Source organism: Scyliorhinus canicula, chromosome 10, assembly GCF_902713615.1.
Source record: "Scyliorhinus canicula chromosome 10, sScyCan1.1, whole genome shotgun sequence".
NCBI lineage: Eukaryota > Metazoa > Chordata > Chondrichthyes > Carcharhiniformes > Scyliorhinidae > Scyliorhinus > Scyliorhinus canicula.
Window position 1 is genome coordinate 188,964,311 of NC_052155.1, and position 27,562 is coordinate 188,991,872.

Below are 27,562 nucleotides of genomic sequence, written 5' to 3' on the forward strand. Positions count from 1 at the left end.
AAAGACTGCCTTAACCTCCACTCATTTAAACCAGTTGGTTCTCTTGTCTGCTGAAATGTCAAAGCCAAGTTCTTCAATTTAAGATCACATAGGCGAATCTGACCATTCCCTGGATAAAGTAGCTGCTCCTGAACAACTTATCGGATTTAATAGTGACTACCGCATTGATGGTCCGGAGAGATTTTTGAATATCGACACCGAGATCCTTTTGTATGTCCACCTTAATTAGACATCCATTTTTCAACGAGTATTTTTACTCCAATGCCGAGTAGTATAATAGATTATCAACATAACTGCAGTCTGGGCCTTAGCCAAAAGACTGCCAGGGCACTGAGTTTATCAGCTGGTATGGTCCATAATTTTAAGTGCTCTGGACACAGATATAACTGGATTTGATGTAATGCAAAGAATGCTATCTGGAGCAGTTGATGCAGGGGTCTGACTGACAAAAGCTGCTTCCACTCATTAAAAGCAGCTCGCACGATGATAAATAAACATCAGCCCAGGAGAGAGAGCTGCAGATGTGCGAGCAGGTGGACTGGAACACCAGCCAGCAAAAAAATGATGAATTGTACAAATGATTCAGCTGTGCCAAACCATTCCTGTTATCTCCGGGCATTTCTGGCCTTGGGGAGACGCCCACGTGATCTCAAATTGAAGAACTTAGCTTTGACGTTTCGGCAGAGCAGAGAACCAACTGGTTTGGATGAATGGAGGTCAAGGCAGTCTTTGCCTCACCAATTTCACTTTGAAAATACTAGAGGTTGGATGTTGCCCATGTTCTGAGGCCGGAGTCTGTAATGAAACCGCAACGATGCCGACAACATTCCCTACTTGATTCATTCTGGACATGCCAACGTTGTTGACTAGGCTGGCATTTGCTGCCCATTCGCCCACGCCGAGTGAGTGGCTGGGCATTTGAGGGCAAAGTTAAGAGTCGACCACAGTGATGATGGATTGGAGACGTATATTTAGCCCAGACCGAGGATGGAGAATTTCCTTCCTGAAAGAACCTTAGTGAACCAGTAGGAATTGTACAACAAAGGGCAGCACAGTGGTTAGCACTGTTGCTTCACAGCTCCAGGGTCCCAGGTTCGATTCCTGGCTTGGGTCACTATCTGTGTGGAGTCTGCATGTTCTCTCCGTGTCTGCGTGGGTTTCCTCTGGGTGCTCCGGTTTCCTCCCCGCAGTCCCCAAAGACGTGCTGGTAGGTGAATTGGACATTCTGAATTCTCCCTCCATGGAGCCGGAGTGTGGCGACTAGGGGTTCACAGTAACTTCATTGCAGTGTTAATGTAAGCCTACTTGTGACATTAAAGATTATTGTTACAATCAGCTAGTTCAGCGCCCACACAAAACAGAAAGCTGGACAATCTCAGCAGGTGTGGCAGCTTCTGTGGAGAGAGAAGGGAGCTGGCGTTTGGAGTCTGAATGAGTCTTTGTCAAAAGTTGGCAGACCTGCTAAGATTGTCCCCCATTTTCTGTTTTTCAGACTCGTGTCTGCAGTAATTTGCTTCAGTCTCAGTTCAGTACCCCAACCCGGGTGTAGCGTGCTGGCACAGCGCCCCACCCCAGGTGTAGCGTGCTGGCACAGCGCCCCACCCCAGGTGTAGCGTGCTGGCACAGCGCCCTATCCCGGGTGTAGCGTGCTGGCACAGCGCCCCATCCCGGGTGTAGCGTGCTGGCACAGGGCCCCATCCCGGGTGTAGCGTGCTGGCACAGCGCCCCATCCCGGGTGTAGCGTGCAGGCACAGCGCCCTATCCCGGGTGTAGCGTGCTGGCACAGGGCCCCATCCCGGGTGTAGCGTGCTGGCACAGCGCCCCATCCCAGGTGTAGCGTGCAGGCACATCGCCCTACCCTGGGTGTAGCGTGCAGGCACAGCGCCCCACCCCGGGTGTAGCGTGCTGGCACAGCGCCCCATCCCAGGTGTAGCGTGCAGGCACAGCGCCCCACCCCAGGTGTAGCGTGCTGGCACATCGCCCTACCCCGGGTGTAGCGTGCTGGCACAGGGCCCCATCCCGGGTGCAGCGTGCTGGCACAGCGCCCCACCCCAGGTGTAGCGTGCTCGCACAGCGCCCCATCCCGGGTGTAGCGTGCTGGCACAGGGCCCCATCCCAGGTGTAACGTGCTGGCACAGCGCCCCACCCCGGGTGTAGCGTGCTGGCACAGCGCCCCATCCCGGGTGCAGCGTGCTGGCACAGCGCCCCACCCCGGGTGTAGCGTGCTGGCACATCGCCCTACCCCGGGTGTAGCGTGCTGGCACAGCACCCTAACCTGGGTGTAGCGTGCTGGCACAGCGCCCCATCCCGGGTGCAGCGTGCTGGCACAGGGCCCCATCCCGGGTGTAGCGTGCTGGCACAGCGCCCCATCCCGGGTGCAGCGTGCTGGCACAGGGCCCCATCCCAGGTGTAGCATGCTGCCACAGCGCCCCACCCCAGGTGTAGCGTGCTGGCACAGCGCCCTATCCCGGGTGTAGCGTGCTGGCACAGCGCCCCATCCCGGGTGTAGCGTGCTGGCACAGCACCCTAACCTGGGTGTAGCGTGCTGGCACAGCGCCCCATCCCGGGTGTAGCGTGCTGGCACAGCGCCCTAACCTGGGTGTAGCGTGCTGGCACAGCGCCCCATCCCAGGTGTAGCGTGCTGGCACAGGGCCCCATCCCAGGTGTAGCGTGCTGGCACAGCGCCCCATCCCAGGTGTAGCGTGCTGGCACAGCGCCCTATCCCGGGTGTAGCGTGCTGGCACATCGCCCCATCCCGGGTGTAGCGTGCTGGCACAGCGCCCTACCCCGGGTGTAGCGTGCTGTCACAGCGCCCTATCCCGGGTGTAGCGTGCTGTCACAGCGCCCCATCCCGGGTGTAGCGTGCTGGCACAGCGCCCTATCCCGGGTGTAGCGTGCTGTCACAGCGCCCCATCCCAGGTGTAGCATGCTGCCACAGCGCCCCACCCCAGGTGTAGCGTGCTGGCACAGCGCCCCATCCCGGGTGTAGCGTGCTGGCACAGTGCCCCATCCCGGGTGCAGCGTGCTGGCACAGCGCCCCATCCCAGGTGTAGCGTGCTGGCACAGCGCCCCATCCCGGGTGTAGCGTGCTGGCACAGGGCCCCATCCCGGGTGTAGCGTGCTGTCACAGCGCCCCATCCCGGGTGTAGCGTGCTGGCACAGCGCCCTACCCCGGGTGTAGCGTGCTGTCACAGCGGCCCATCCCGGGTGTAGCGTGCTGGCACAGCGCCCTACCCCGGGTGTAGCGTGCTGGCACAGCGCCCTACCCTGGGTGTAGCGTGCTGGCACAGCGCCCTATCCTGGGTGTAGCGTGCTGGCACAGGGCCCCATCCCGGGTGTAGCGTGCTGGCACAGCGCCCTATCCCGGGTGTAGCGTGCTGGCACAGGGCCCCATCCCGGGTGTAGCGTGCTGGCACAGCGCCCCATCCCGGGTGTAGCGTGCTGGCACAGCGCCCTACCCCGGGTGTAGCGTGCTGGCACAGCGCCCTACCCCGGGTGTAGCGTGCTGGCACAGGGCCCCATCCCGGGTGTAGCGTGCTGGCACAGGACCCCATCCCGGGTGTAGCATGCTGGCACAGCGCCCTATCCTGGGTGTAGCGTGCTGGCACAGGACCCCATCCCGGGTGTAGCGTGCTGGCACAGCGCCCTACCCCGGGTGTAGCGTGCTGGCACAGCGCCCTACCCCGGGTGTAGCGTGCTGGCACAGGGCCCCATCCCGGGTGTAGCGTGCTGGCACAGCGCCCTATCCTGGGTGTAGCGTGCTGGCACAGCGCCCCATCCCAGGTGTAGCGTGCTGGCACAGCGCCCCATCCCAGGTGTAGCGTGCTGGCACAGCGCCCCATCCCGGGTGTAGCGTGCTGGCACATCGCCCTACCCCGGGTGTAGCGTGCTGGCACAGCGCCCTATCCTGGGTGTAGCGTGCTGGCACAGGGCCCCATCCCGGGTGTAGCGTGCTGGCACATCGCCCCATCCCGGGTGTAGCGTGCTGGCACAGCGCCCCATCCCGGGTGTAGCGTGCTGGCACAGCACCCTAACCTGGGTGTAGCGTGCTGGCACAGGACCCCATCCCGGGTGTAGCATGCTGGCACAGGGCCCCATCCCGGGTGTAGCGTGCTGGCACAGCGCCCCATCCCGGGTGTAGCGTGCTGGCACAGCGCCCTACCCCGGGTGTAGCGTGCTGGCACAGCGCCCCACCCCGGGTGTAGCGTGCTGGCACAGCGCCCCATCCCGGGTGTAGCGTGCTGGCACAGCGCCCTACCCCGGGTGTAGCGTGCTGGCACAGCGCCCTACCCCGGGTGTAGCGTGCTGGCACAGCGCCCCATCCCAGGTGTAGCGTGCTGGCACAGCGCCCCACCCCAGGTGTAGCGTGCTGGCACAGCGCCCTACCCCGGGTGTAGCGTGCTGCCACAGCGCCCCATCCCAGGTGTAGCGTGCTGGCACAGGGCCCCATCCCAGGTGTAGCGTGCTGGCACAGGACCCCATCCCAGGTGTAGCGTGCTGCCACAGCGCCCCATCCCAGGTGTAGCGTGCTGGCACAGCGCCCTATCCCGGGTGTAGCGTGCTGGCACAGCGCCCTATCCCAGGTGTAGCGTGCTGGCACAGGACCCCATCCCGGGTGTAGCGTGCTGGCACAGCGCCCCATCCCGGGTGTAGCGTGCTGGCACAGCGCCCTACCCCGGGTGTAGCGTGCTGGCACAGGACCCCATCCCAGGTGTAGCGTGCTGGCACATCGCCCTACCCCGGGTGTAGCGTGCTGGCACAGCGCCCTATCCCGGGTGCAGCGTGCTGTCACAGCGCCCTATCCCGGGTGCAGCGTGCTGTCACAGCGCCCTACCCCGGGTGTAGCGTGCTGGCACAGGACCCCATCCCAGGTGTAGCGTGCTGGCACATCGCCCTACCCCGGGTGTAGCATGCTGGCACAGCACCCTAACCTGGGTGTAGCGTGCTGGCACAGCGCCCTAACCTGGGTGTAGCGTGCTGGCACAGCACCCTAACCTGGGTGTAGCGTGCTGGCACATCGCCCTACCCTGGGTGTAGCGTGCTGGCACAGGGCCCCATCCCGGGTGTAGCGTGCTGGCACAGGGCCCCATCCCGGGTGTAGCGTGCTGGCACATCGCCCTACCCTGGGTGTAGCGTGCTGGCACAGGGCCCCACCCCAGGTGTAGCGTGCTGGCACATCGCCCTACCCTGGGTGTAGCGTGCTGGCACAGGGCCCCATCCCGGGTGTAGCGTGCTGGCACAGCGCCCCATCCCAGGTGTAGCGTGCTGGCACAGCGCCCCATCCCGGGTGTAGCGTGCTGGCACAGCGCCCCATCCCGGGTGTAGCGTGCTGGCACAGGGCCCCATCCCGGGTGTAGCGTGCTGGCACAGCGCCCCATCCCAGGTGTAGCGTGCTGGCACATAGCTGCACAGGTAGGATCATGAACAAATCAGCAATGAGATGAAAATGCCAGTGATCTGATTTTGGAGATATTGATTGAAGGATAAATTTCAGTCTGGGCTTCAGAGAACTCTTGGCTGGTTGTTCAGTTAGTGGCCTGGAATCTTTAGTCACCAATTAAAGAAATGAAGTAGGCAGATCAGAGCTTCTCCTGCAAAGGACAATCATTCCAACCAGGCAGCACGCCCTTAACATTGCGGCAAATGATAGGCCTGGACATCGAGTTCAAAATACTACCTTTGCTTTGAGGTGAAAACGGAGTAAATTTGCAGAAATTCAATGTGAAGTAATTGAAACTCTTACTGGGGCCATTAAATATTTAGATACCTTCATAATGTATTAAATTGCACTACATTCTGTTCATAGGGTATTAGCTTACCTACGTAATGTACTGAGAATGTCGAGAGTACATTCCCCACCACCTAAAGCATCCACATTTAAAACTTGCTTCCATTGGCCATAAAGCACTGGTTATTAACCATTAGTATTAACATCAATGTCAAAGCTGCCGATTACAGTGCTGACACAGCAGCACAGTGGTTAGCACTATTACCCAACAGCACCAGGGACCCAGGTTCAATTCCAGCCTTGGGTAACTGTGTGTAGTTTGTACGTTCTTCTTTTGCGGAGCAGGCTCGAGGGGCCATATGGCCTACTCCTGCTCCTATTTCTTATGTTCCCGTGTCTGCGTGGGTTTCCTCCGGGTGCTCCGGTTTCCTCCCACAGCCCAAAGACGTGCAGGTTAGGTGGATTGGCCATGCTAAATTGTCTCTTAAGTGTCCAAAGGTTAGGTGGCGTTACAGGGTTGTGGGTGAGTGGCCCTAGATAGGGTGCTTTTTCAGAGGGTCGGTGCAGACTTGATGGGCCAAACGGCCTCCTTCTGCACTGTAGAGATTATATGTCTTCAGCACTCCTATTTCGAGCAGGAACAGCCATATTTTACTCACTAACTCACCCCTCAATAAGATGTGCCGAGACACGAACATAAAAGAAGTACATAAAACATCATTATTAAAAACAGAAAATGCTGGAAAGATGCAACAAATCTGTCAGCATTGACCTGAAATGTTCACTTTGTTCCTCTCTTCACACATGCCGGCAGCATTTTTATTTCAGAGGTTCCAATCTGCAGCATTTTGCTTTTGTAACAATTCATTCAACAGCCTTTGGTTTAAATCCTTCTGATTTCCTCTGGTGGGGGGGGGGGGGGCTTACTGCTTGTACTAATCAGTGATGATCATACAGTGCAGAAGGAGGCCATTCGGCCCATCAAGTCTGCACCGCCCTTTTGAAGAGCACACGACCCAAACCCACACCTCCACCCTATTCCCGTAACCTGGCAACCCCACCCACCCTTTTTGGACACTAAGGGGCAATTTAGCATGGCCAATCCACCTAACCTGCACATCCTTGGGCTGTGGGAGGAAACCGGAGCACCCGGAGGAAACCCACGCAGACACGGGGAGAACTCCGCACAGGCAGTGACCTAAGCCGGGAATCGAACCTGGGACCCTGGAGCTGTGAAGCAACTGTGCTGCCCACTGTGACTACAGTTTAAATAAAGCTAGTTGCACTGCATTGCATTGTGAGCAGTCTTGTTTAATTTGTGTGTGATTTACAACATTGTCACAGAGTACGGTCGAAGCACTATCCCATTCTACCCACTAATGTGTATAGCAGGACATACACGACCAGTAAAAACTGTGCAGACAGTTTGTCCGTTTGTAAGTGTTCGGTTGGTGTACAGGGAGGTCGACAGTTCCTGGGTCTCATTACGTCAAATCACTGTGTCTGAATCGAGGTGCTCTCGACATGTGTGGTTATGGCAAGGAGCTCCAGGTCTGAGTAAAGCCTGCACACCAAATGTCCAGATCAGCATCTACTTACGTTTCACATGCTTATTGGTGGGAGAAAGCTGTGCTTTGACACAGCAGGGTCTCACAAACAGTTTTTGATACACAAACTGAAATATTATGCTTGGATTCCAAAGTGTGATGCCATTTTTAATTATACATCGCCAAGTGGTGTCATTTATGTGGCACAATCTGCCACATCTGTGCAGAGATCTGTTCTAAATAATAAAAACCTGTAATAATTCTGGGCTAGCGAGAGCTATATGAACAGATAACACCTTGTGTTTTGTAACTCCGAGGCTAACCTAAACTAGAACTGTAACAATCTGCTTTACGTGCCATCCTGAAATGCTCCAAACTATTACTTTGCTTTCACTCAGCGTTGTCTACATTTACTTTAATTATAAACAAGTTCTTTGTCGTTAAAACAAACAGCCTCTCATTTGTAGCTTGCAAACCCAGCACAGGATCATTGGTTTCCAAGCTGGCAACCTGCTGCTTGGCAATTTGCCCGACATGCCTCGCTTCCTTCCGGTTGTAAAGGACGGTCTGAACAGGCGTGGGTTGGCGGTAAATGAAGACTCGACGGAAACATTCACACAGAGCAGCATAGGAGCAGTTTGGAGCGCACGTTGAAAACTTCCTTTCACGCTTAGATGCCTGAACATAGCCTGGAACAAGAAATAGTTTTGAGTTTATTAGTATACTGGGTAGTAAGTTTTGTATTTAAAATACAGGAGGTCGTCATTGTTTTTACATAGAATTTACAGTGCAGAAGGAAGCCATTCGGCCCATCAAGTCAGCACCGGCCCTTGGAAAGAGCACACTACCCAAGGTCAACACCTCCACCCTATCCCCATAACCCAGTAACCCCACCCAACACTAAGGGCAATTTTGGACACCAAGGGCAATTTATCATGGCCAATGCACCTAACCTGCACATCTTTGGACTGTGGGAGGAAACCGGAGCACCCGGAGGAAACCCATGCACACACAGGGAGGATGTGCAGACTCCGCACAGTGACCCAAGCCGGGAATTGAACCTGGGACCCTGGAGCTGTGAAGCAATTATGCTATCCACAATGCTACCGTGCTGCCGTGTATGTTTTAACTCAAGAAACTAAGATGAACAGCAGCCTACATTGCAGGCAGCAAGAACGAACAATGGAAAACAGGCAACAGCCATTAAGCTTGGGTTTCTATCGGGAAGGGGAGACTGAAGAAAGTAAGGAGTTTCACAATCTTAAGGTTCTGGAAAAGGATGAATTAAGCAGCAGATTGCATGGTATGTCTGATTTTCAGCATAGTAAGGATGTCGGAGGAGGAATGACATATGGAAAGGCTTGTGCGCAATTTAGGAGAAATCAGGAAAGGGTTTGGGAAACCGGAATCAATAAAACAGAAGGACAGGAGACAGAGAGGGGGTATGGAAAGAGATACAGGCAGCGGGAAAGATACGCCGACAGACTCAAAATCAGATGGGGATCGTGTATCAGACCAACTTCTCTTGCGACCTGTTTAGAAATGTGACAGATATATTGGAAGATCCTGCACAAATATGGCAGCTGTGCTTTGAGTTAGAAATCATTGTGTGATAAAAGAATGTTCGGCGTGAAAGAGGATGGCCAACTTTCTGGTAGCAACTTTTACATCTCAATTCCCAGAGCACCACTGAACACACCGAAGATAAAATAGCCAAGAATAGCAATAGCTGAAGGGTTAAACCATCAAATGCTGATAGGTGCTGCTTTGGCATTTGAGATGAATGTGGGTTTTCAATTAGAATATCATATGACATGGAGGAAGTGGAGTCATTCAGCCAGCTTGCTGGTATCAAGATTCCAGTTTGAGGTGGAAAAATAAACAGGATAAAAAGCTCAAGCCTTGTTTCAGTCAGGCCAGCAACATGCAATTGGGACAGAAGTGGCTGGGAAGCAGGATTCGCAAAAGTTATGATAGCGGGTGGGGGGGGGGGGGGGGGGGGGGGGGGGGGGGGGGAGGGGGAGAAAAAGCAGTCAACAGTTTTTTATTAATGAAATTGCACTTGGCAGCTCTGGCAGTAAAGGCCCAGATGTTCAGTGCATGGTTAAATCTGACTTGGAATGCTTGAAATTATTCAGACTGGCAGGTGTGACAGGCAGTGGCACAATGCTGGCATGTGTGATTCAACCAAGTAGAAGGGGTGGAGACAGAGAGAACAAGCGAGTCATGTACGGAATGAGATGCAGGCAGAAATAAAGGTACACCGGCAGACTGGCGGCTCGAGATCAGATAAACATCTCTTGTAATTTATTCAGAACTGTGTCAGAGGTATTGGAAGATGCTGAAAAATATGGCAGCAGTTTTCATATCTTCCATCAGATCCCATGGAAGGGAGTCATGTGTTTTGAAAACATTTGTGGTAACTAAAAGGACGACACTTACTTCATCAACAGAGAATCGGAAGAGGCTTTCTACAGCTCCACCAGTTGGTTTAATTCCAAATTTTCTAATTCTAATCCTGTTTTACAAATCCCTCCATGACCCCCCCCCCGGGCAATCTCTGTGGCCTCCTCCAGAGCTACAACTCTCTGCGATCTCTGCGCTGTTCCAATTCTGGCCACTTGAGCATTCCCAATTTTAATCATTCCAATTTTGGCAGCCGTGACTTCAGCTGCCTGGCCCCTGGACTCCGGAATTCCTCCTCTTGAGCCTCTGCATCTCTTTTCTTCCTCCTTTAATACCTACGTCACGACCAAGATTTAGGCATTTTCCTAACACACCACCTTATGTGGCTTGGTGTGAAATTTGAAGAAAAAGACAGATAGCGCTTTTCACTGTTTCAAAATGCTTTGCCATCGATGAAATACGTTTGAAATGCTGCAGCCAATTTACACACAGGACACTCTGACAAACAACAATGTGATACAGTAGTGACCAGATAAACTGTTGGTGAGTGCTGCCTTTGTTCCCTCCGGGTGCTCCGGTTTCCTCCCACAAGTCCCGAAAGACGTGCTGTTAGGTGAATTGGACATTCTGAATTCTCCCTCTGTGTACCCAAACAGGCGCCGGAATGTGGCGACTAGGGGCTTTTCACAGTAACTTCATTGCAGCATTAATGAAAGCCTACTTGTGACAATAAATTATTAAATAATCCCCAACTGATTTCGAGCTCCCAGTCTGTCGGCATATCTTTCCCGCTGTGTGTATCTCTTTCCATACCCCTTCTCTGTCTCCTGTTCTTCTGTTTTATTGATTCCGGTTTTCCAAACCCTTATTTTATTATTATAAAACGTTGAACAGGACACGGGAGAACTCCCTTCCACCTGTTTGAAATAATGACATAAGATCTTTTGCATCTATCTGAGCAGGCACACGAGCCTTGGTTAATATCTCACCCAAAAGCAGTCACCTTTGACAGCGCAGCACTCCTCCAGTACTGCACGGGATTGTCAACCTTGACTTTTATGCTCAAATGCTGGAGAGGAACCTTTTGACTCACGGGCGAGGGTGGGCCCCACTTACACTCATCAGAAATGTGGTACGATAACACGAATGTGAAATGCTTCAGAACTTTTTACTATGTTAAGGGTGCTATAAGAAGGCAAGTTGTTCGTAATCAACAAGAGGTGAACAGGATCGCAAGAACAGCGAGGAGAAAGATACAATGGAAGAAATTGGAACCAAAGGTGTGGAGAACATCTGAACAATTAGCTGAATTACTGCGACAGTAAACTATACAAATAAGTTTGAAGTTATTCAGGATAGAAAAGAACAAAATATTGTTGCCAGCCTGACAAAGCAAAGTGTGGCCACAGTTTAAACACCAAAGCCAATTTCAGCTGAGAGAGATGCTTGAGTTACGATATTTAAAAAAAAAATTTAAAATGAGAGAATTGTTAAGCTAAGGGCAGTAATTAAAATAGTTACATTTTTGAGATGAAGGAGCAAGCAGGAGAAACGTCAGGTGGTTAAAAGTATGCTGTGCCAACACCAAGCTTTCACATCTGAGCCTTTGATGAGCTGGAAGCTTAAAACTTTAGCTAAGGACTGTTTTATAAACTCTTGTTCCCATCTCCAAAATGCATGGAGGAACCAGGAAAGGAAACAAGAAGGTAAACAAAAGTTTAAAAACTAAACTTTTAAGGGAAAAAATAGGATAATTAGACAAGGTAGAAGAAAACAAAATAAATTTATAAACAGGACAGGGAAGCATGAGGTAGAAGACAACATGTTGGAAAGAAAATCAGCTGGAGGGTGAAGAGAATTAAAGGCGGTCATGGTTTTATTTTACTTTTGTATTAATATTGATTGAAGTGTAGACTTGTGTATAAAATCATCCCCGACTCACTTCAGTGTCAAAGTGCACAAGTTGGTAACAAACAGAAACAACGGCCCAGAGAGAAAGAATCTTTGGGGGGGGGGGTTATCAATCCATTTTTAAAGCTTTGACAAGGAGTCATCGGACTCGAAACGTTAGCTCTTTTCTCTCCCTACAGATGCTGCCAAACTTGCTGAGATTTTCCAGCATTTCCCCTTTTGCCCCAAAGAATACAGTACTCTATAAGTAATTCTTAATCTTTCCTTGCGACACCCATAAGACAAAAATAACCCATTTTATGAAAAATGAAAATTGCTTATTGTCACAAGTAGGCTTCAAATGAAGTTACTGTGAAAAGCCCCTAGTCACCACATTCCGGCGCCTGTTCAGGGAGGCTGGAACAGGAATTGAACCGTGCTGCTGGCCAGCCTTGGTCTGCTTTAAAAGGCAGCTATTTAGCTCTGTGCTAAACCAGCCCTTTTTTACAGAAAGACATCAGGTTTAACTTCACTACTGAGAGCAGTTACCACTTGGAAATCACCAAATGAACATTCTTTAGATTGCAAAGATTCATACACATCTTGTTGTGCCTGCAGCTTCTCCAAATCTAAAACAAAACTAACACACCCTGTAGCTGCGAGCCCAAAATGAAAGTAAAAGCAGACAGACAGCCCAGCTCCACCCACACTCTGACATCACTGATAAACACCCATTTCTTAAAGGTACATCCACTACAGCTAACTGATAAACAACCATTTCTTAAAGGTGCTCTCACATCACAGGGGCTGGTTTAGCACACTGAGCTAAATCACTGGCTTTGAAAGCAGACCAAGGCAGGCCAGCAGCACGGTTCAATTCCCGTACCAGCCTCTCCGAACAGGCGCCGGAATGTGGCGACTAGGGGCTTTTCACAGTAACTTCATTGAAGCCTACTCGTGACAATAAGTGATTTTCATTTCATTTTCATTTCACATGACACAGCCCAGAACATACAAAAATACCACAACAGTCAAACTTGAAACAGCAAAAATAGTCAATCCGAACACTAAAAAGTGAAAAGCATTAATCGAACAGAAACTACCAAACAAACTGACCAGCAAAGGATTCATGCAACATGACAGTTCTAATCTTACCTAAGGCGTTGAATGTCCCAATGTGCTCCCACATGTTCTCCTGTTGTGTGTGCGGTTGCCACAGAAGTGCATCAACATCGTGACGTAGACACAAGCAGGGCATCTCAGTTGGATCTACCACTGCTGTGAACAGATACTGGTGGCTGCTCAGATTAACCTGAAACCAAAATGTGAAGACATGCTCAAACATTTATACACCATGATTGGGAATGTGCAGCAATATCCAAATTCTCTCTGGATCGAGGTAACAAAATTTACAAGATGTAGGAAGGATTTTCCCGATGGTGGGGCGTCCAGACAAGGGATCCTAGAATAAGGATATGGGGTAAACCGCTTAAGGATAAATTTATTCACCCAGAGGGTGATGAGCCTGTGGAATTCAGTACCACAGAAAGCTGTTGAGGCCAAAACACAATGGGAGGGATTCTCCGTAGCCTGACACCAAAATCGAGAACAGCGATTGGGCGGTGAATGGCTCCCGACGCCAAAATTGAACAGACGGTGTTTGCTGATTTTACGCCCCCTCCAAATCGGCGTCATCGGGATGCGCGCCACATGCACTAACAATCCCGTTGCACCGCCATCAGTTGGCCCACCCATGAAGCTCCGCCTCCGATAGGCCGAGTTACCGACGGCACGGGGCACGTGTGGTCCCAGCGGTCGCGAGCCTGGTGTTCCCGCTGCAGACAGTGTCCAGCGCCGCCACACTCGGCCGAGATCCGTGCCGCTAGCCAGGGGGGGTTTCTGATAGGGCGGGGGGTGGCCAAGAATTATGCTGTGGGGTCAGGGTGGGCGGGCGGGTACGTGGTCAAGCACGGCCGGCGCCATGTTTTCCGGTGTGACCGGTGCGGGTGTAGGCATGTGCAGCTGCAGATTGCCAGCCCTGCACATGCGTGGCACGGGATCCAGACATTCCCTGTAGTGAAACACCACGGATTCTCCGTTGGCACCGGCACTTAGCCTCAGAAACAGTGAATCCATACATAGAAGATAGAAACAGGAGGCGGCCTTTTGGCCCTTCGAGCCTGTTCCACCATTCATCACAATCATAGCCAATCATCCAACTCAATACCCCAATCCTGCTTTCTCCCCATAGCCTTTGATCCCATTAGCCCCAAGTGTTATATCCAGCCGCCTCTTGAATATATTCAATTTTTTAGCAGCAACTACTTCCTGGGGTAATGAATTCACAGGCTCACCACTCTTTGGGTGAAGAAATGTCTCCTTATCTCTGTCCGAAATGGTTTACCCTGAATCCTCAGACTGTGACCCCTGGTTCTGGACACCCCCACCATCGGTAACATCTTCCCTGCACCTACCCTGTCTAGTCCTGTTAGAATTTTATAAGTCTCGATGCGTTCCCCCCTCATTCTTCTGAACTCCAGCGAGAACAATCCTAACCTAGCCAATCTCTCTTCATCGGACAGTCCCATCATCCCTGGAATCCAGCCCTATGTTTTCAAGAATTAGTTAGATATAGCTCTTGGGGCTAAAGGGATAAAAGGATATGGGGGGGGGGGGGGGGGGGGGGGGGGGGGGAAGAGTGAGAACAGGCTACTGAGTTGGATGATCAGCCATGATCATAATGAATGGCGGAATAGGCTCGAAGGGCCAAATTCCTCCTCCTCCTCCCATTTTCTACGTTTCTATTACTGAAGCAGTCCATGTCCATCAGCTACAAGGCACAAGTGTGACAGGATATCAGTTCCAACAACACTCAGGAATGGCTGCAGTGTATTCTGTATACAAGATGGACAGCAGCAACTCTCAAAGGCTCCTTCAATAAAATCTTCCAAACCCACATTCTCTGCCACCCAGAAGGCCAAGGGCAGGAGAAGAATAGGAACTCAACACCTGGAAGTTCCTCTTCAAGCTGCACACCATCCTGACTTGGAAATATACTGCTGTTCCTTCACTGTTGTTGCATCAAAATATTCAAACTCCTTCCTTAACAACACTTTAAATGTACACACCAGATAGAGTGTGGCAGTTGAAGAAATTGCCTCAGCACCTTCTGCCCAAGACCAATTGGGATGGACAAAAAACGTTTGTCTTGCCAGCAATGCCCACGTCCCAATTTTTAAAAAAAAAGTGAGAGTACACAAATTAATTTTTCCCCCAATTATGCGCCAATTTAGCGTGGCCAATCCACCTAACCTACACTTCTTTGGGTTTTGGGGGTGAACCTCACGCATACACGGAGAGAATGTGCAAACTCCAGACAGACAGTGACCCAGGGCCAGGATTCGAACCCGGGTCCTCAGCGCCACAGTCCTAGTGTTAACCACCCTAATGTCCATGTCCCATCAAAGAATTTTCAAAAAAGCAAGAGCTCTCAGGAGTTTTCACCAGCCCATGCTACTCCACTCTCAACATTACACACCTATATTGAACACCATTGTATCTTTTCTCCAGAATGGCTCACGACTTCCTTTTCACTGTTAGCAAGGTTGTGGGAGGAATTGGTGAAAATTGATGGCCTTCATTGAGAATAAAGCACGTACAATGCTGACTCGCTTAGACAGCAACTTCACAATGAGGGCCACTTTCTAAAGACTTTTCGATGATTCCAACTTCTGTATTGGCATATAAACAATGTTAACCCCAGATGAACAATCAAGGCTTTTCCACTAAACAACCTTTACAATGAGTTCAATGATGTTTGAACATCCAAGGTTCAGTTTTAGAAAGAGGCTGCTTCAGATAATATTTTCCAAATAACGACCTATTGTGTTGGACATTTAATATTGTCACAATCTCCATGAAAGAGAATAACTTTTAAAAAGGTATTTGATTTTCCAGTGGCCAACTGAAAAGGTCACACAAGGTTTAAAATTTTAAGACTTGTATTGTAGCAACAGGGGTGGCGGCGGTGTACTGGTATCGTCGTTGGACTAGTAATTCAGAGACTCAGGATAATGCTCGGGGGTCCTGGGTTCAAATCCCACCAGGGCAGATGGTGAAATTTGAATTCAATAGAAATCTGGAATTAAAAGTCTAACGATGACCATGAAACCATTGTTGTTTGTCGTAAAAACCCATTTGGTTCACTAATAAAGAACAAAAAGAAAAAAGAAAAGTACAGCACAGGAACAGGCCCTTCGGCCCTCCAAGCTTGTGCCGATCATGCTGCCCATCTAAGCTAAAATCTTCTACACTTCCTGGGTCTGTATCCCTCTATTCCCATCCTATTCATGTATTTGTCAAGATGCCCCATAAATGTCACTATCGTCCCTGCTTCCACCACCTCCTCCGGCAGCGAGTTCCAGGCACCCACTACCCTCTGTGTAAAAAAACTTGCCTCGTATATCTCCTCCAAACCTTGCCTCTCGTACCTTAAACCTATGCCCCCTAGTAATTGACCCCTCTACCCTGGGGAAAATCCTCTGACTATCCACTCTGTCTATGCCCCTCAATTTTGTAGACCTCCATCAGGTCACCCCTCAACCTCCGTCGTTCCAGTGAGAACAAACAGAGTTTATTCAACAGCTCCTCATAGCTAATGCCCTCCATACCAGGCAACATCCTGGTCAATCTCTTCTGCACCCTCTCTAAAGCCTCTACATCCTTCTGGTAGTGTGGCGACCAGAATTGAACACTATACTCCAAGTGTGGCCTAACTAAGGTTCTATACAGCTGCAACATGACTTGCCAATTTTTATACTCGATGCCCCGGCCAATGAAGGCAAGCATGCCGTATGCCTTCTTGACTACCTTCTCCACCTGTGTTGCCCCTTTCAGTGACCTGTGGACCTGTACACCTAGATCTCTCTGACTTTCAATACTAGAGGGTTCTACCATTCACTGTATATTCCCTACCTACTGTCCTTCAGGCAAGGAAATCTGCCGTCCTTACCCAATCTGGCTTACATGCGACTCCAGGCCCACACAGAGATGTGGTTGACTCTTAACTGCCCCCCACTGAAATGGTCTAAAGCAAGCCACTCAGTTCAAGGGCAATTAGGGATGGGCAACAAATGCTTGCCCAGCCAGCGACGCCCACATCCCAAGAACGAATTAAAAAACAAATAGCAACATTGGCTAAATATTATTTTGTAGGCAACTTATACTCTAAACTACCAAAACGAAACTCCCCATTTAACTGTAAGCACGACTGAAGATCTCCCAATGCAGTTACACTTTACACTTCCCACTAAATAAAGACTTCACTCTCCCAGAACCAATCCAAAGCTATTCTCAGCTCCTGAAGGCTTGCTTTCATTTTCCTTTCGCAGTCCCATAGTGTCTGATCCCATAAGCGACTTTCACTATGAGGGTTAAACTGATTCCAGGTTTCATGAAAGATTCCTCTCCGCTAGACCAAAGTTAGGTTAATCTACCAGCCTCCTTCAAATCCTCATGATCTCGGTATCTTCAATCTAAATACGAGCTCCCACCCTGGAGAACAATAGATTCAGTATTTTGTCTGTCTTTGTACAAGGCGAACAGCCTCTATCTCCCGTTCTCTCAGATTTTTGCAGACTGACGTGGGACAGCGTGGTGCAATGATACTTTAGGAAACTCTGTAACCCGATACATGGATTTCTATGGACCTTTCCCCTCGCAAAGCTCATCTCCATAGCAACATGACTCATTGGTGCCTTGTATTCAGGTAAAAAGCTAATTCACCACCTTCTAGACGTTCAAGACCAACCTATCCTAGAATTAAATGCAGTTTCTGAATCCAAAACCTGACATTCCCAACAACTTCCTGTCAATTTGGAGGCTAACAGTCCACCCATGCTCAGCACAGCTGTCCATGCCATTGCCCATAGGTGTAAACATCTTGTCCATTCTCAGTAAGTCTCTCGACTCAGGCCCTTCTTGTTTCCACAGCTGCAATGACACTCAGGCTTGCTGCTGGGCAGAATTCAGACTGGGTCATGTGACCCGCCATTCATTTCTCAATTTTAACTTAAATGAAAGAGACAGTCCCAAAACATAACAATCCTGCAAACATTGTATCCGTAACGACATAATGTACGACAATCAGGAGTGCAGAGCTTTGAAACAACAGCTGATGGGTAATGCCACAGTTCCGAATTCACAATATGATTTAGGTACAAAAATTCAATGAAAATTGTTGAAGCTGGCAGATGATCATAGAATCATAGAATTTACAGTGCAGAAGGAGGCCATTCGGCCCATCGAGTCTGCACCGGCTCTTGGAAAGAGCACCCTACCCAAGGTCAACACCTCCACCCTATCCCCATAACCCCACCCAACACTAAGGGCAATTTTGGACACTAAGGGCAATTTATCTTGGCCATTCTACATAACCTGCACATCTTTGGACTGTGGAAGGAAACCGGAGCACCCGGAGGAAACCCACGCACACACGGGGAGGATGTGCAGACTCCGCACAGACAGTGACCCAAGCCGGAATCGAACCTGGGACCCTGGAGCTGTGAAGCAATTGCGCTATCTTCAATGCTACCGTGCTGCCCACGATATTAAACAAGAGACAGTAAAAAAAAAAACAGCCAGTGACCTACATTGGGAGTTAAATTTAATCTGCAATTGAATAAATCAATGACAGGGGTGGAATTCAATAGAGATAAGTGTATGGTGCTATGCAGTTCAAGGAAAAGTCAATGTCACAGGTATAGTTTGGACAATGTAAGTGAAGCAGAAAGGGATAAGAGGCAGGTAAGATTCTTCAATAAAATCACTGTGGAGCAGCAATAAAAACGGGGAATGGAGGTTTAATTATACAGCTCGATCCATGAGGATGGAAAATGTCATACTCGTACAACACAGTGCCTGGGTCAGATTGTACTCTGATGATGCATTTAGTTTCAGTTGGAAAGACCTTTCACACCACGGAGTTAGTGCAAAAGACAACCTAGAGATTGATCGCCAGCATCAAAGGAACAGGAAAAACTGTCTTGAAACAAAGTGAGTTACAGCAGACCTACAGTATAACTAAAGGTCACGGATGCGGTTAATCTCACCTCTGGCACTTTTACCGATTATCTCAAGCCTTACGGGAAAGCCTTGAAAATGCTGAATACTAGACTGCCATGGGAGGTCTGCATTGGTGGCGTCTTCTGCTGTCAGGGTCAGTACCAGGCTTCCAGCATATTATTCAGCAGGTTATCGAGCTGAAACAACTGTGGCAAGGTGACTCTTGAAGCTCCGTTGCCAGGATGACTTATCAGGCCTCAGCCACAAGTGGACGAATTTACTTTTTCAAAGGTTCCCAACATATATTCCCAAAATTGGCTGCTCAAAAACTCAAGATGTCAGGTAGCACTTAAGGGCTTCATCACATTTACTGTGATCCCGGATAGCGTGAAATAGAAAGAAAATACCAGAAACATTGCCAGTTGTTACCTCAGAAAAAAAACAGCAAAATCAACCTACCTGTACTCACTGACAAATACGTGATGCCTAACAGAATGAGCCAGGTTTTATGATACTAATTAAAGTGAAACTTCAATATTTGCAATCATTACTCCAGTAAAGTCTGGATTCTACACGTGTGCAGTTAAAATCCAGAGGTTGAAGTCAGTAATTTTCTGCACTTTTGAATTCCCTCCAGACTACAATGAAACAGAAATCACTGAACTGACAACAACTTGTCCATTTACACTATTAGCTTTGCTGTAAAAGTCTTTGAATAATTTACATCTGATTGAATGAGGTGTACGGGTGTTTAAATAGTAGTGCATTAAGTTCATAATTACTGTTGGACAGCCTTACCATCACTGCAAACCAAATTACATGCAGTACAGTACTTAGAGAATGTCAGTACAGAATGTTCCAGTATGATAGTGTTAGGAAAACAAAGGTAGTTTTAAGGGACTTATATTGTATTGGCAAACATCAGAAATAAGGTATAGTTTTAAATGGGTTTAATTTAATGTTTGCGCCTGGAAGGATAAAAATTATAGTTAGATTCATGCTGGACAAAGGTGTTTGTATGTGTGGGGGTTGGTTCAGTTCCAACTTGTGATACTATTTGTGCTTACAGAGTGCTATGGTGTGAAGTGTAAGTAAGCCAGCAGAAGTATGTGGGCATTGCTTAGTAACTGGAAGCCCTTGTAAAGGAAAAAAGATTTTTTTGTTCTTAGCTTCGTTGAATTTGATTGCAGTTGCGGACAGGACACCAGGGATGAACAACTCTCAACTCTGCCAGAAAAAAAAGACTGGACAGGACAGAAGTTGCAGAGGCATGCTGCCTAAACAACCAGTTACTGTCCAGATAAACAGGGAATTGGGGCAGAAAGAATGTTTAAGGTGACTAAAGTTAAAAGAACAGAGACAAGGTATTATTCAGAAGAATTAAAGAAAGAGTGAACAAAGTGTTCAGAATTAAAATGACAATTGCAGTAAACCAGATTTAAAGTGGGACAGCAGACTTTAGAGGTAAATCAAACATTGGGTGTCCTTTTAAGAGAGTCCAGGAATCAAGAGTTAACGCAATTGCAAACAGTTTGTACAGCAGTCAAGTCAAAGGAATCCTAAATGGGGTGGTGTAGAACTTAGTCTGGATTCACTGTTAAAAATGGTGCGTTATTTGTTTTAAGAGAGTCATTTTAAAAACATAGAATAGATTTTGGAATGCAAAATGCCAATGGAAAGCACTGTAGTGAAACAAGATTTTATTTTATTAAGGGATAATTTGGCATGGCCAATCTACCTACCCTACACATCTTTTGAGTTGTGGGGCGAAAGTGAAACAAGATCTTAAAGCATGTTTTTGGGAGCGGAGTTTGGAAACATCTTGCAAGATGTCTCTATCTGGATCTCAACCACACTGTGCGTGATCCAGATAAGCATATTTAAATGAGCCATTAGCCGGATTCTGCCAATGCTTGGACTCCACAGCCACGCCTGGGAGACCTCACCAGAGCGCTGGTCAGTACTAGTTCACACACTACCAGGGATAGGGCCTGGGTGGGCTTTATCAGGTAGAAGGGGATGAGGGGAGTGCCTGGGGGCTTCTCCAAGGTTGGGGGAGTGAGGGAGTCAAAAATGGAGGGGTAGAAGAAATGAAAGAGATTCGAGCAGTCTTCGAAAATGGCGCCGCGCTCTTGAGGAGCCTTTCTTGCTGGAAATCCCTCTAAGTGCAGCCTCGGCAGATATCACAAATCCTGGTGGGCAGCTTAGTTCACAGTTAGTAACACGCACCTTTGATTGTAAAATCAAAGCCATTGCACCTGATTACAAATCAATTAAAAAATTCAACAGCTGGATAAATTATTAAATTTGTCCAGGAGATGTTTGTATCTGACAGGCTAATTAGACCCAGCACCATCTGCTGCGGCGATTGTGGACTTCATGTAGAATTAATAGTGAAGCCGCCAATTGCCAGGTTGGGTTTGGGAGCAAGAGGAGGTGCCATTGAGGGGGGTGAAGCGGAAGCCTTTCGCTGGAAGAGGAAGAACATTACAAGAATCTTTTAGGTTGTCAGGTGGTGGCAAGGCTGAGCTGGATTTGGATGGGGAGCAGCAGCAAGGGGGAGAGAGGCATAGAAACGTAGAATCCCTACAGTGCAGAAAGAGGACATTTGGCCCATCGAGTCTGCACCGATCCTCGGAAAGAGCACCCTAACATAGGCCCATTCCCCTGCCCCCACAAATCCACCTAATCTTTGGACACTAGTCGGCAATATATCATGGCCAATCCATCTAAATTGCACATCTTTGGGCTGTGGGAGGAAACCCATGCAGACACGGAGAAAGTGCAGACTCCACACAGACAGTCACCCGAGGTCGGAATCGAACCCAGGTCCCTGGAGCTGTGAAGCAGCAGTGCTAACCACTGTGCCGCCCTTTGCCACTGTAAAAGGAGTCAATGAGGCCAGGACGAGCAGGCAGAAAATCCTAGGATTGGGAGACTTGATTAGATCATGAGCAAAAGGGCTATGTTATGAATGGTACAGTTAGTCCACTGCATGAAGTACACCATGGAAGGTGGATTTACCACGTAAGGCTCCTCAATGCCAAACACATTACTGAGTTAAAGAGTGTAATAAATGCACTCAGATATATTTTCAGCACCACTTGCTTCAGCTGCAGAGAAAACAAATATAAAACTTAAAATGTTAATTGCCTGCGACTCATTTAAAAATCTGAATGAACCAGGCAATCATTTAACCAATTCACATAATGACAGAATTTAGTCTGGAATCCTTAATATATTCATTTTTATTCATTCATACCTTTGTGGGGTGGCTGGCTAGGCCAGCATTTATTGCCCATTCCTAATTGCCCCGGAGAAGGTGGTGGTAAGCCGTCCCATTGAACCGCTACAGTTCCTGAGGTGTAGGTATCCCACAGTGCTGTTGGGAAGGGGTATCCCACAGTGCTGTTGGGAAGGGGTATCCCACAGTGCTGTTGGGAAGGGATATCCCACAGTGCTGTTAGGAAGGGGTATCCCACAGTGCTGTTGGGAAGGGGTATCCCACAGTGCTGTTGGGAAGGGGTATCCCACAGTGCTGTTGGGAAGGGGTATCCCACAGTGCTGTTGGGAAGGGGTATCCCACAGTGCTGTTAGGAAGGGGTATCCCACAGTGCTGTTGGGAAGGGGTATCCCACAGTGCTGTTGGGAAGGGGTATCCCACAGTGCTGTTGGGAAGGGGTATCCCACAGTGCTGTTGGGAAGGGGTATCCCACAGTGCTGTTGGGAAGGGGTATCCCACAGTGCTGTTGGGAAGGGGTATCCCACAGTGCTGTTGGGAAGGGGTATCCCACAGTGCTGTTGGGAAGGGGTATCCCACAGTGCTGTTGGGAAGGGATGTCCCACAGTGCTGTTGGGAAGGGGTATCCCACAGTGCTGTTGGGAAGGGGTATCCCACAGTGCTGTTGGGAAGGGGTATCCCACAGTGCTGTTAGGAAGGGGTATCCCACAGTGCTGTTGGGAAGGGATGTCCCACAGTGCTGTTGGGAAGGGGTATCCCACAGTGCTGTTGGGAAGGGGTATCCCACAGTGCTGTTGGGAAGGGGTATCCCACAGTGCTGTTGGGAAGGGGTATCCCACGGTGCTGTTGGGAAGGGGTATCCCACGGTGCTGTTGGGAAGGGATGTCCCACAGTGCTGTTGGGAAGGGGTATCCCACAGTGCTGTTAGGAAGGGGTATCCCACAGTGCTGTTGGGAAGGGGTATCCCACAGTGCTGTTGGGAAGGGGTATCCCACAGTGCTGTTGGGAAGGGATGTCCCACAGTGCTGTTGGGAAGGGGTATCCCACAGTGCTGTTGGGAAGGGATGTCCCACAGTGCTGTTAGGATGGGGTATCCCACAGTGCTGTTGGGATGGGGTATCCCACGGTGCTGTTGGGAAGGGGTATCCCACGGTGCTGTTGGGAAGGGGTATCCCACAGTGCTGTTGGGAAGGGATGTCCCACAGTGCTGTTGGGAAGGGGTATCCCACGGTGCTGTTGGGAAGGGGTATCCCACAGTGCTGTTGGGAAGGGGTATCCCACGGTGCTGTTGGGAAGGGGTATCCCACAGTGCTGTTGGGAAGGGGTATCCCACGGTGCTGTTGGGAAGGGGTATCCCACAGTGCTGTTGGGAAGGGGTATCCCACAGTGCTGTTGGGAAGGGGTATCCCACAGTGCTGTTGGGAAGGGGTATCCCACAGTGCTGTTGGGAAGGGGTATCCCACGGTGCTGTTGGGAAGGGGTATCCCACGGTGCTGTTGGGAAGGGGTATCCCACGGTGCTGTTGGGAAGGGGTATCCCACAGTGCTGTTGGGAAGGGGTATCCCACGGTGCTGTTGGGAAGGGGTATCCCACGGTGCTGTTGGGAAGGGGTATCCCACGGTGCTGTTGGGAAGGGAGCTCCAGGATTCTGGCCCAGCCACAGTGAAAGAACGGTGATATATTTCCAAGTCAGGATTGTGTGTGGCTTGGAGGGTAACTTCCAGGCGGTGATGTCCCCTGTGTCTGCTTCTAGATAACAGAGGTTGCGGATTTGGAAGCTGGTGTCGAAGCAGCCTTGGTGAGTTGCTGCAGTGCATCTTGTAGATGGTACACACGGCTGCCACTGTGTGTCAGTGGTGGATGGGGTGCCAATCAAACGGGCTGCTTCTTGTTATCATCACCAAAGTGCAAGATTGTGTCGCTCAAAATGGCACCTTTGACAGTGCAGCACCCGATCAGTATTTCACCGAGCGTGTTACCCTGATTTTACGCTCAAGTCTCTGGAGTGAGGATTGAACCCGTAACCTTCTGACTGAGATATGAGCATGCTACCAATTGTACTACAATGTGCACCGGACATCAAGCCCATCTGTACCTTCCCTTTTGTTCTAAAATCTCTACAACAGTACTGAATGTCATCAGGTTCCCCTGTGTGCGTGGGTTTCCTCCGGGTGCTCCGGTTTCCTCCCACAGTCCAAAGATGTGCGGGTTAGGTGGATTGGCCATGCTAAATTGCCCGTAGTGTCCTAATAAATGTAAGGTTAAGGGGGGGGGTTGTTGGGTTACGGGTATAGGGTGGATACGTGGGTTTGAGTAGGGTGATCATGGCTCGGCACAACATTGAGGGCCGAAGGGCCTGTTCTGTGCTGTACTGTTCTATGTTCTGCTTAAAGTTTCTATGAAGATAAAAATCATTATTTATCAGGCCCCACGTGCAATCGGGAGGATTATCAACGGGGGATGTAATAGATAAGCATGGTATAGGTTATGAAACAAGTAATTTGGTAAAAGATCTTTCATTAAGTAACACATTAATGAATAATTCACAGACCTTGTACCATCGAAACTTCATTTATCATTTAATGTTGAGGGTAGGACTGATTTTAGGGTCATTAGAGATGACAGACGTGACGAGCAAAGGGAAACCAAAAACAGTGAAATACAAAGAGTAGTGTTTTCTTAAACAGCACAAATTAGTATTTAAGTCTGGGGCAACATAAAACATTTTCATCTTCAGGCTGATACTTCCTTTTCCAAATTTAAGACAAAATACATTAAACAAAACACTGACTTAATCAACAAAGCATAGGATACCACAATGTTTTGATTCTTGTTCAGTGAGTTCTTTATTTGTGCTTTACTCCAAGTGTAAATTTCCTTTTTCTTCAGCTGAAAGTTTTACCAGTGCCACAAGGCTGGGGATATTGGGCACTTTGCTGAAGGAACGGGCTACACAGGTTAAACTAAAGGGTCAAGTGCACATGCTGATACACCCCAACCACGATGAGATATTTCGGGCACAGAGCAAGCAGAGAATAAAAAGAACCTTGCACGCTGATCTAAGCTACGCATATGTGCAATCATGCTGCAAATATGAAGGTACTGCAGAGGCCACTCACAAGGTATCCCCTGTAAGATGCCACACATATGCAGCCATGTAAAATAAATTTTCAATATACCATACAAGCTATACACACTAAAATAAATCTCAAGGAATCATTGCCATGCATACGGCACAGCCACTAAGAGTCACAGGGAGCAGGCCATTGCAGCTGGATGCAAGGCAACAACTTGCATTTGCACAGAAACGTCAATATGGAGAAACACCCCCAATACTCAGGATAAACTGTGCATAAATTTAATTTTTTACTAGGAACTGACTTTTTATGAACAAACTACATATTTCTTCTTTCTTTAAAAAAAAAGGGCCTTTCAAAAGAAGCTTGAATCACAGAGGAAAACCTTTCATTTCAAAATGGGTGCTCGCTAAACGGTTTCTGAGCGGCAATTTCACAGCATGAGGCTTGGGAGATGGAAGCCAGGTCTAACATCAGCAACTAGATATCTCCAACCTTTTAGATTCTCCTTAATTCAGTTGTGTGCATGAAAAATCCAATGGATGCAGAACAGCCTCAGAATATTATACTTCATGCGCCATTAAAAAAAAAGCAAATTCCATGCAGGCACAGTTCTTCACAGAGTTAAGTCCATTATCTGTCTTTCACAGATTAAATTATAAATTGGCCTTAGAGCAATATGACTCAAATTTCATTCTGTGTTCCAGCAGTACTTGGCACACTATATATTTTTAAAGTAAGATATACGAGTGCTTCTAGAAGGGATAAACCAGATGAGTATTGACGTGAAAGGTTTATTAACACACTGATGCAAGAAATATCAATCTAGTTTGTCTGTGAACTTGAAACAGATAAAGTATGGTCATCTACAGAAAAGTCTAGATTTAATGCAATATGCAAACTATTGAATGATCACAAACATTAATATTGTAAGAGATTGTCTGTTACTGATACTCACCGGGGTAATTCTTTTATCCATTAGCATTGTGTACTCGGAATTTCATGAGCCAGGATTATCCACACAAATAAATGCGCAATCACAGAAACAAAGCATGGGGGCCACCATTCAGCCCATCATACCACCTGTGCTAGCTCTTTGAAATAGCTATCCAATTAGTCCCACCTAGCTCTGCAAATTTTTTCCTTTTTGTATCCAATTCTCTTTTGCAGGTTACTAAGGACATGAATGTGAACAGCTGAACCTGTCCACCTCAGACAGGCTGTGTGGATTCATGAAGTGTTATGGGAGCGGTGTATTCAGAACCCCAAAATGTATCATGAAGTTCAACCAACCTCCCTCCCCCCTTTAATGTATTGTTGCGTTTGAAGCACACGGCTTGTTCCCCAGGTGTAGTATTACAATTACGGACACGTGGCTTTTAAAACAAAACAATGTTTATTCCATGAACTCAAATTAACCTTTTAAATAAACATTGGATCTCTTAACACCCCTTACTTCAAAGATAACCCCGAAAATAATACAACACTACCCAATCCTGCAAACTGTTCCTTTACACATCCAAAAGACTTAACAAATCCTTCAAACAGAAGCACATTAGATTTATATTCAGTACTGAGACCTTTTTACAATTCTGATTTCACCACAGGAAAAAGAGATAGTCCTTCATGGCAGACATCACTAGCAATGCAGCTCACAGCCACCAAAAAACACAGTCACACCCAAGCTGCTGTCTCAAATCTGAAACGAAAAACCCAGAACTAACTTCAAAATGGCCGAACTGAGCTCAGCTCCACTCTCTCTGACATCACTATTTTCTTAAAGGTACATTGCTTAAACATCCATTTCTTAAAGGTACTCTCACATGACAGAAGCATAAAGAGTTCATCTCGTACACTGACCAGTAACAAATACCGAATCCCTCACGAGGTCTCAACAAGGCTCATCAAATATGACGGACCAAATCAAATGCTACTATCAGCTTTATACACGCTGAACAGGAAAGAAAACTGCAGGTCAATTAAAAAAAAGTAATTTATCAATTAGTTTTACTGATAGTTCCAGCAGACCCAGTTTGAAAGTTAGTTGCCTGACTTGACAGGGTAATGCTGCACAAGATCATTGTTCCTGTTTTCAGTTTTACTGTTTACTAGCTGCTCGGGAATATGAACAAGTTGGCACAGATCCCGTTATTCAAACCAAACATGAAAGTGTAAGAGACTGTATTCAATCTTGAGCTGTGGTGCATTCCTTATTAAAACTTAATATAGGTAGATTTTACTAAATGGGTGGCATGATACAGCCACCATAGTGGGGCGGGGCTGTAGCCACTATGGTGGGGGGCTGCAAAACACAATGAGCAGTTCAAAATCCATTGACTTCTGCGGGAAACTAGTCAATTTTAAAAGAAGCAAATTAAATGGCACCTTAAACTCCGATAAATTACAAATACAGTGTGACTTATACAATTGACTTGTGCCCGTCAAGGTGAGTGTTCAAATAAACCACTTTAATTCATCAGAGGTTCAGCTGCTGCATCATTTGATATCATACATCCAGAGCCGCTTCACTAAGTGGAACAGCATTAATGGACCAGCAAGGAATCTAGTTTAACAACTGAATCACCACATTTCATCAGTGTATAAGCATCCC

The 27,562-nt window shown here is 48.4% G+C and overlaps 1 protein-coding gene across 2 annotated transcripts in view; it reads right to left on the minus strand.

Moving 5' to 3' along the window:
- Positions 1-7,018: 7,018 nt before the first annotated feature.
- nudcd1 (NudC domain containing 1) overlaps positions 7,019-27,562 on the minus strand; it is a 111,927-nt gene continuing 91,383 nt past the window's right edge. For both annotated transcript variants that reach the window (XM_038810369.1, XM_038810368.1), the window contains 2 exons: positions 12,727-12,883; positions 7,019-7,964 (listed from right to left, as the gene is read on the minus strand). In XM_038810369.1, coding sequence (XP_038666297.1) covers positions 7,666-7,964; positions 12,727-12,883 — 456 coding nt within the window. In that variant the 3' untranslated portion in view covers positions 7,019-7,665. The remainder of the gene's footprint in view (positions 7,965-12,726; positions 12,884-27,562) is intronic.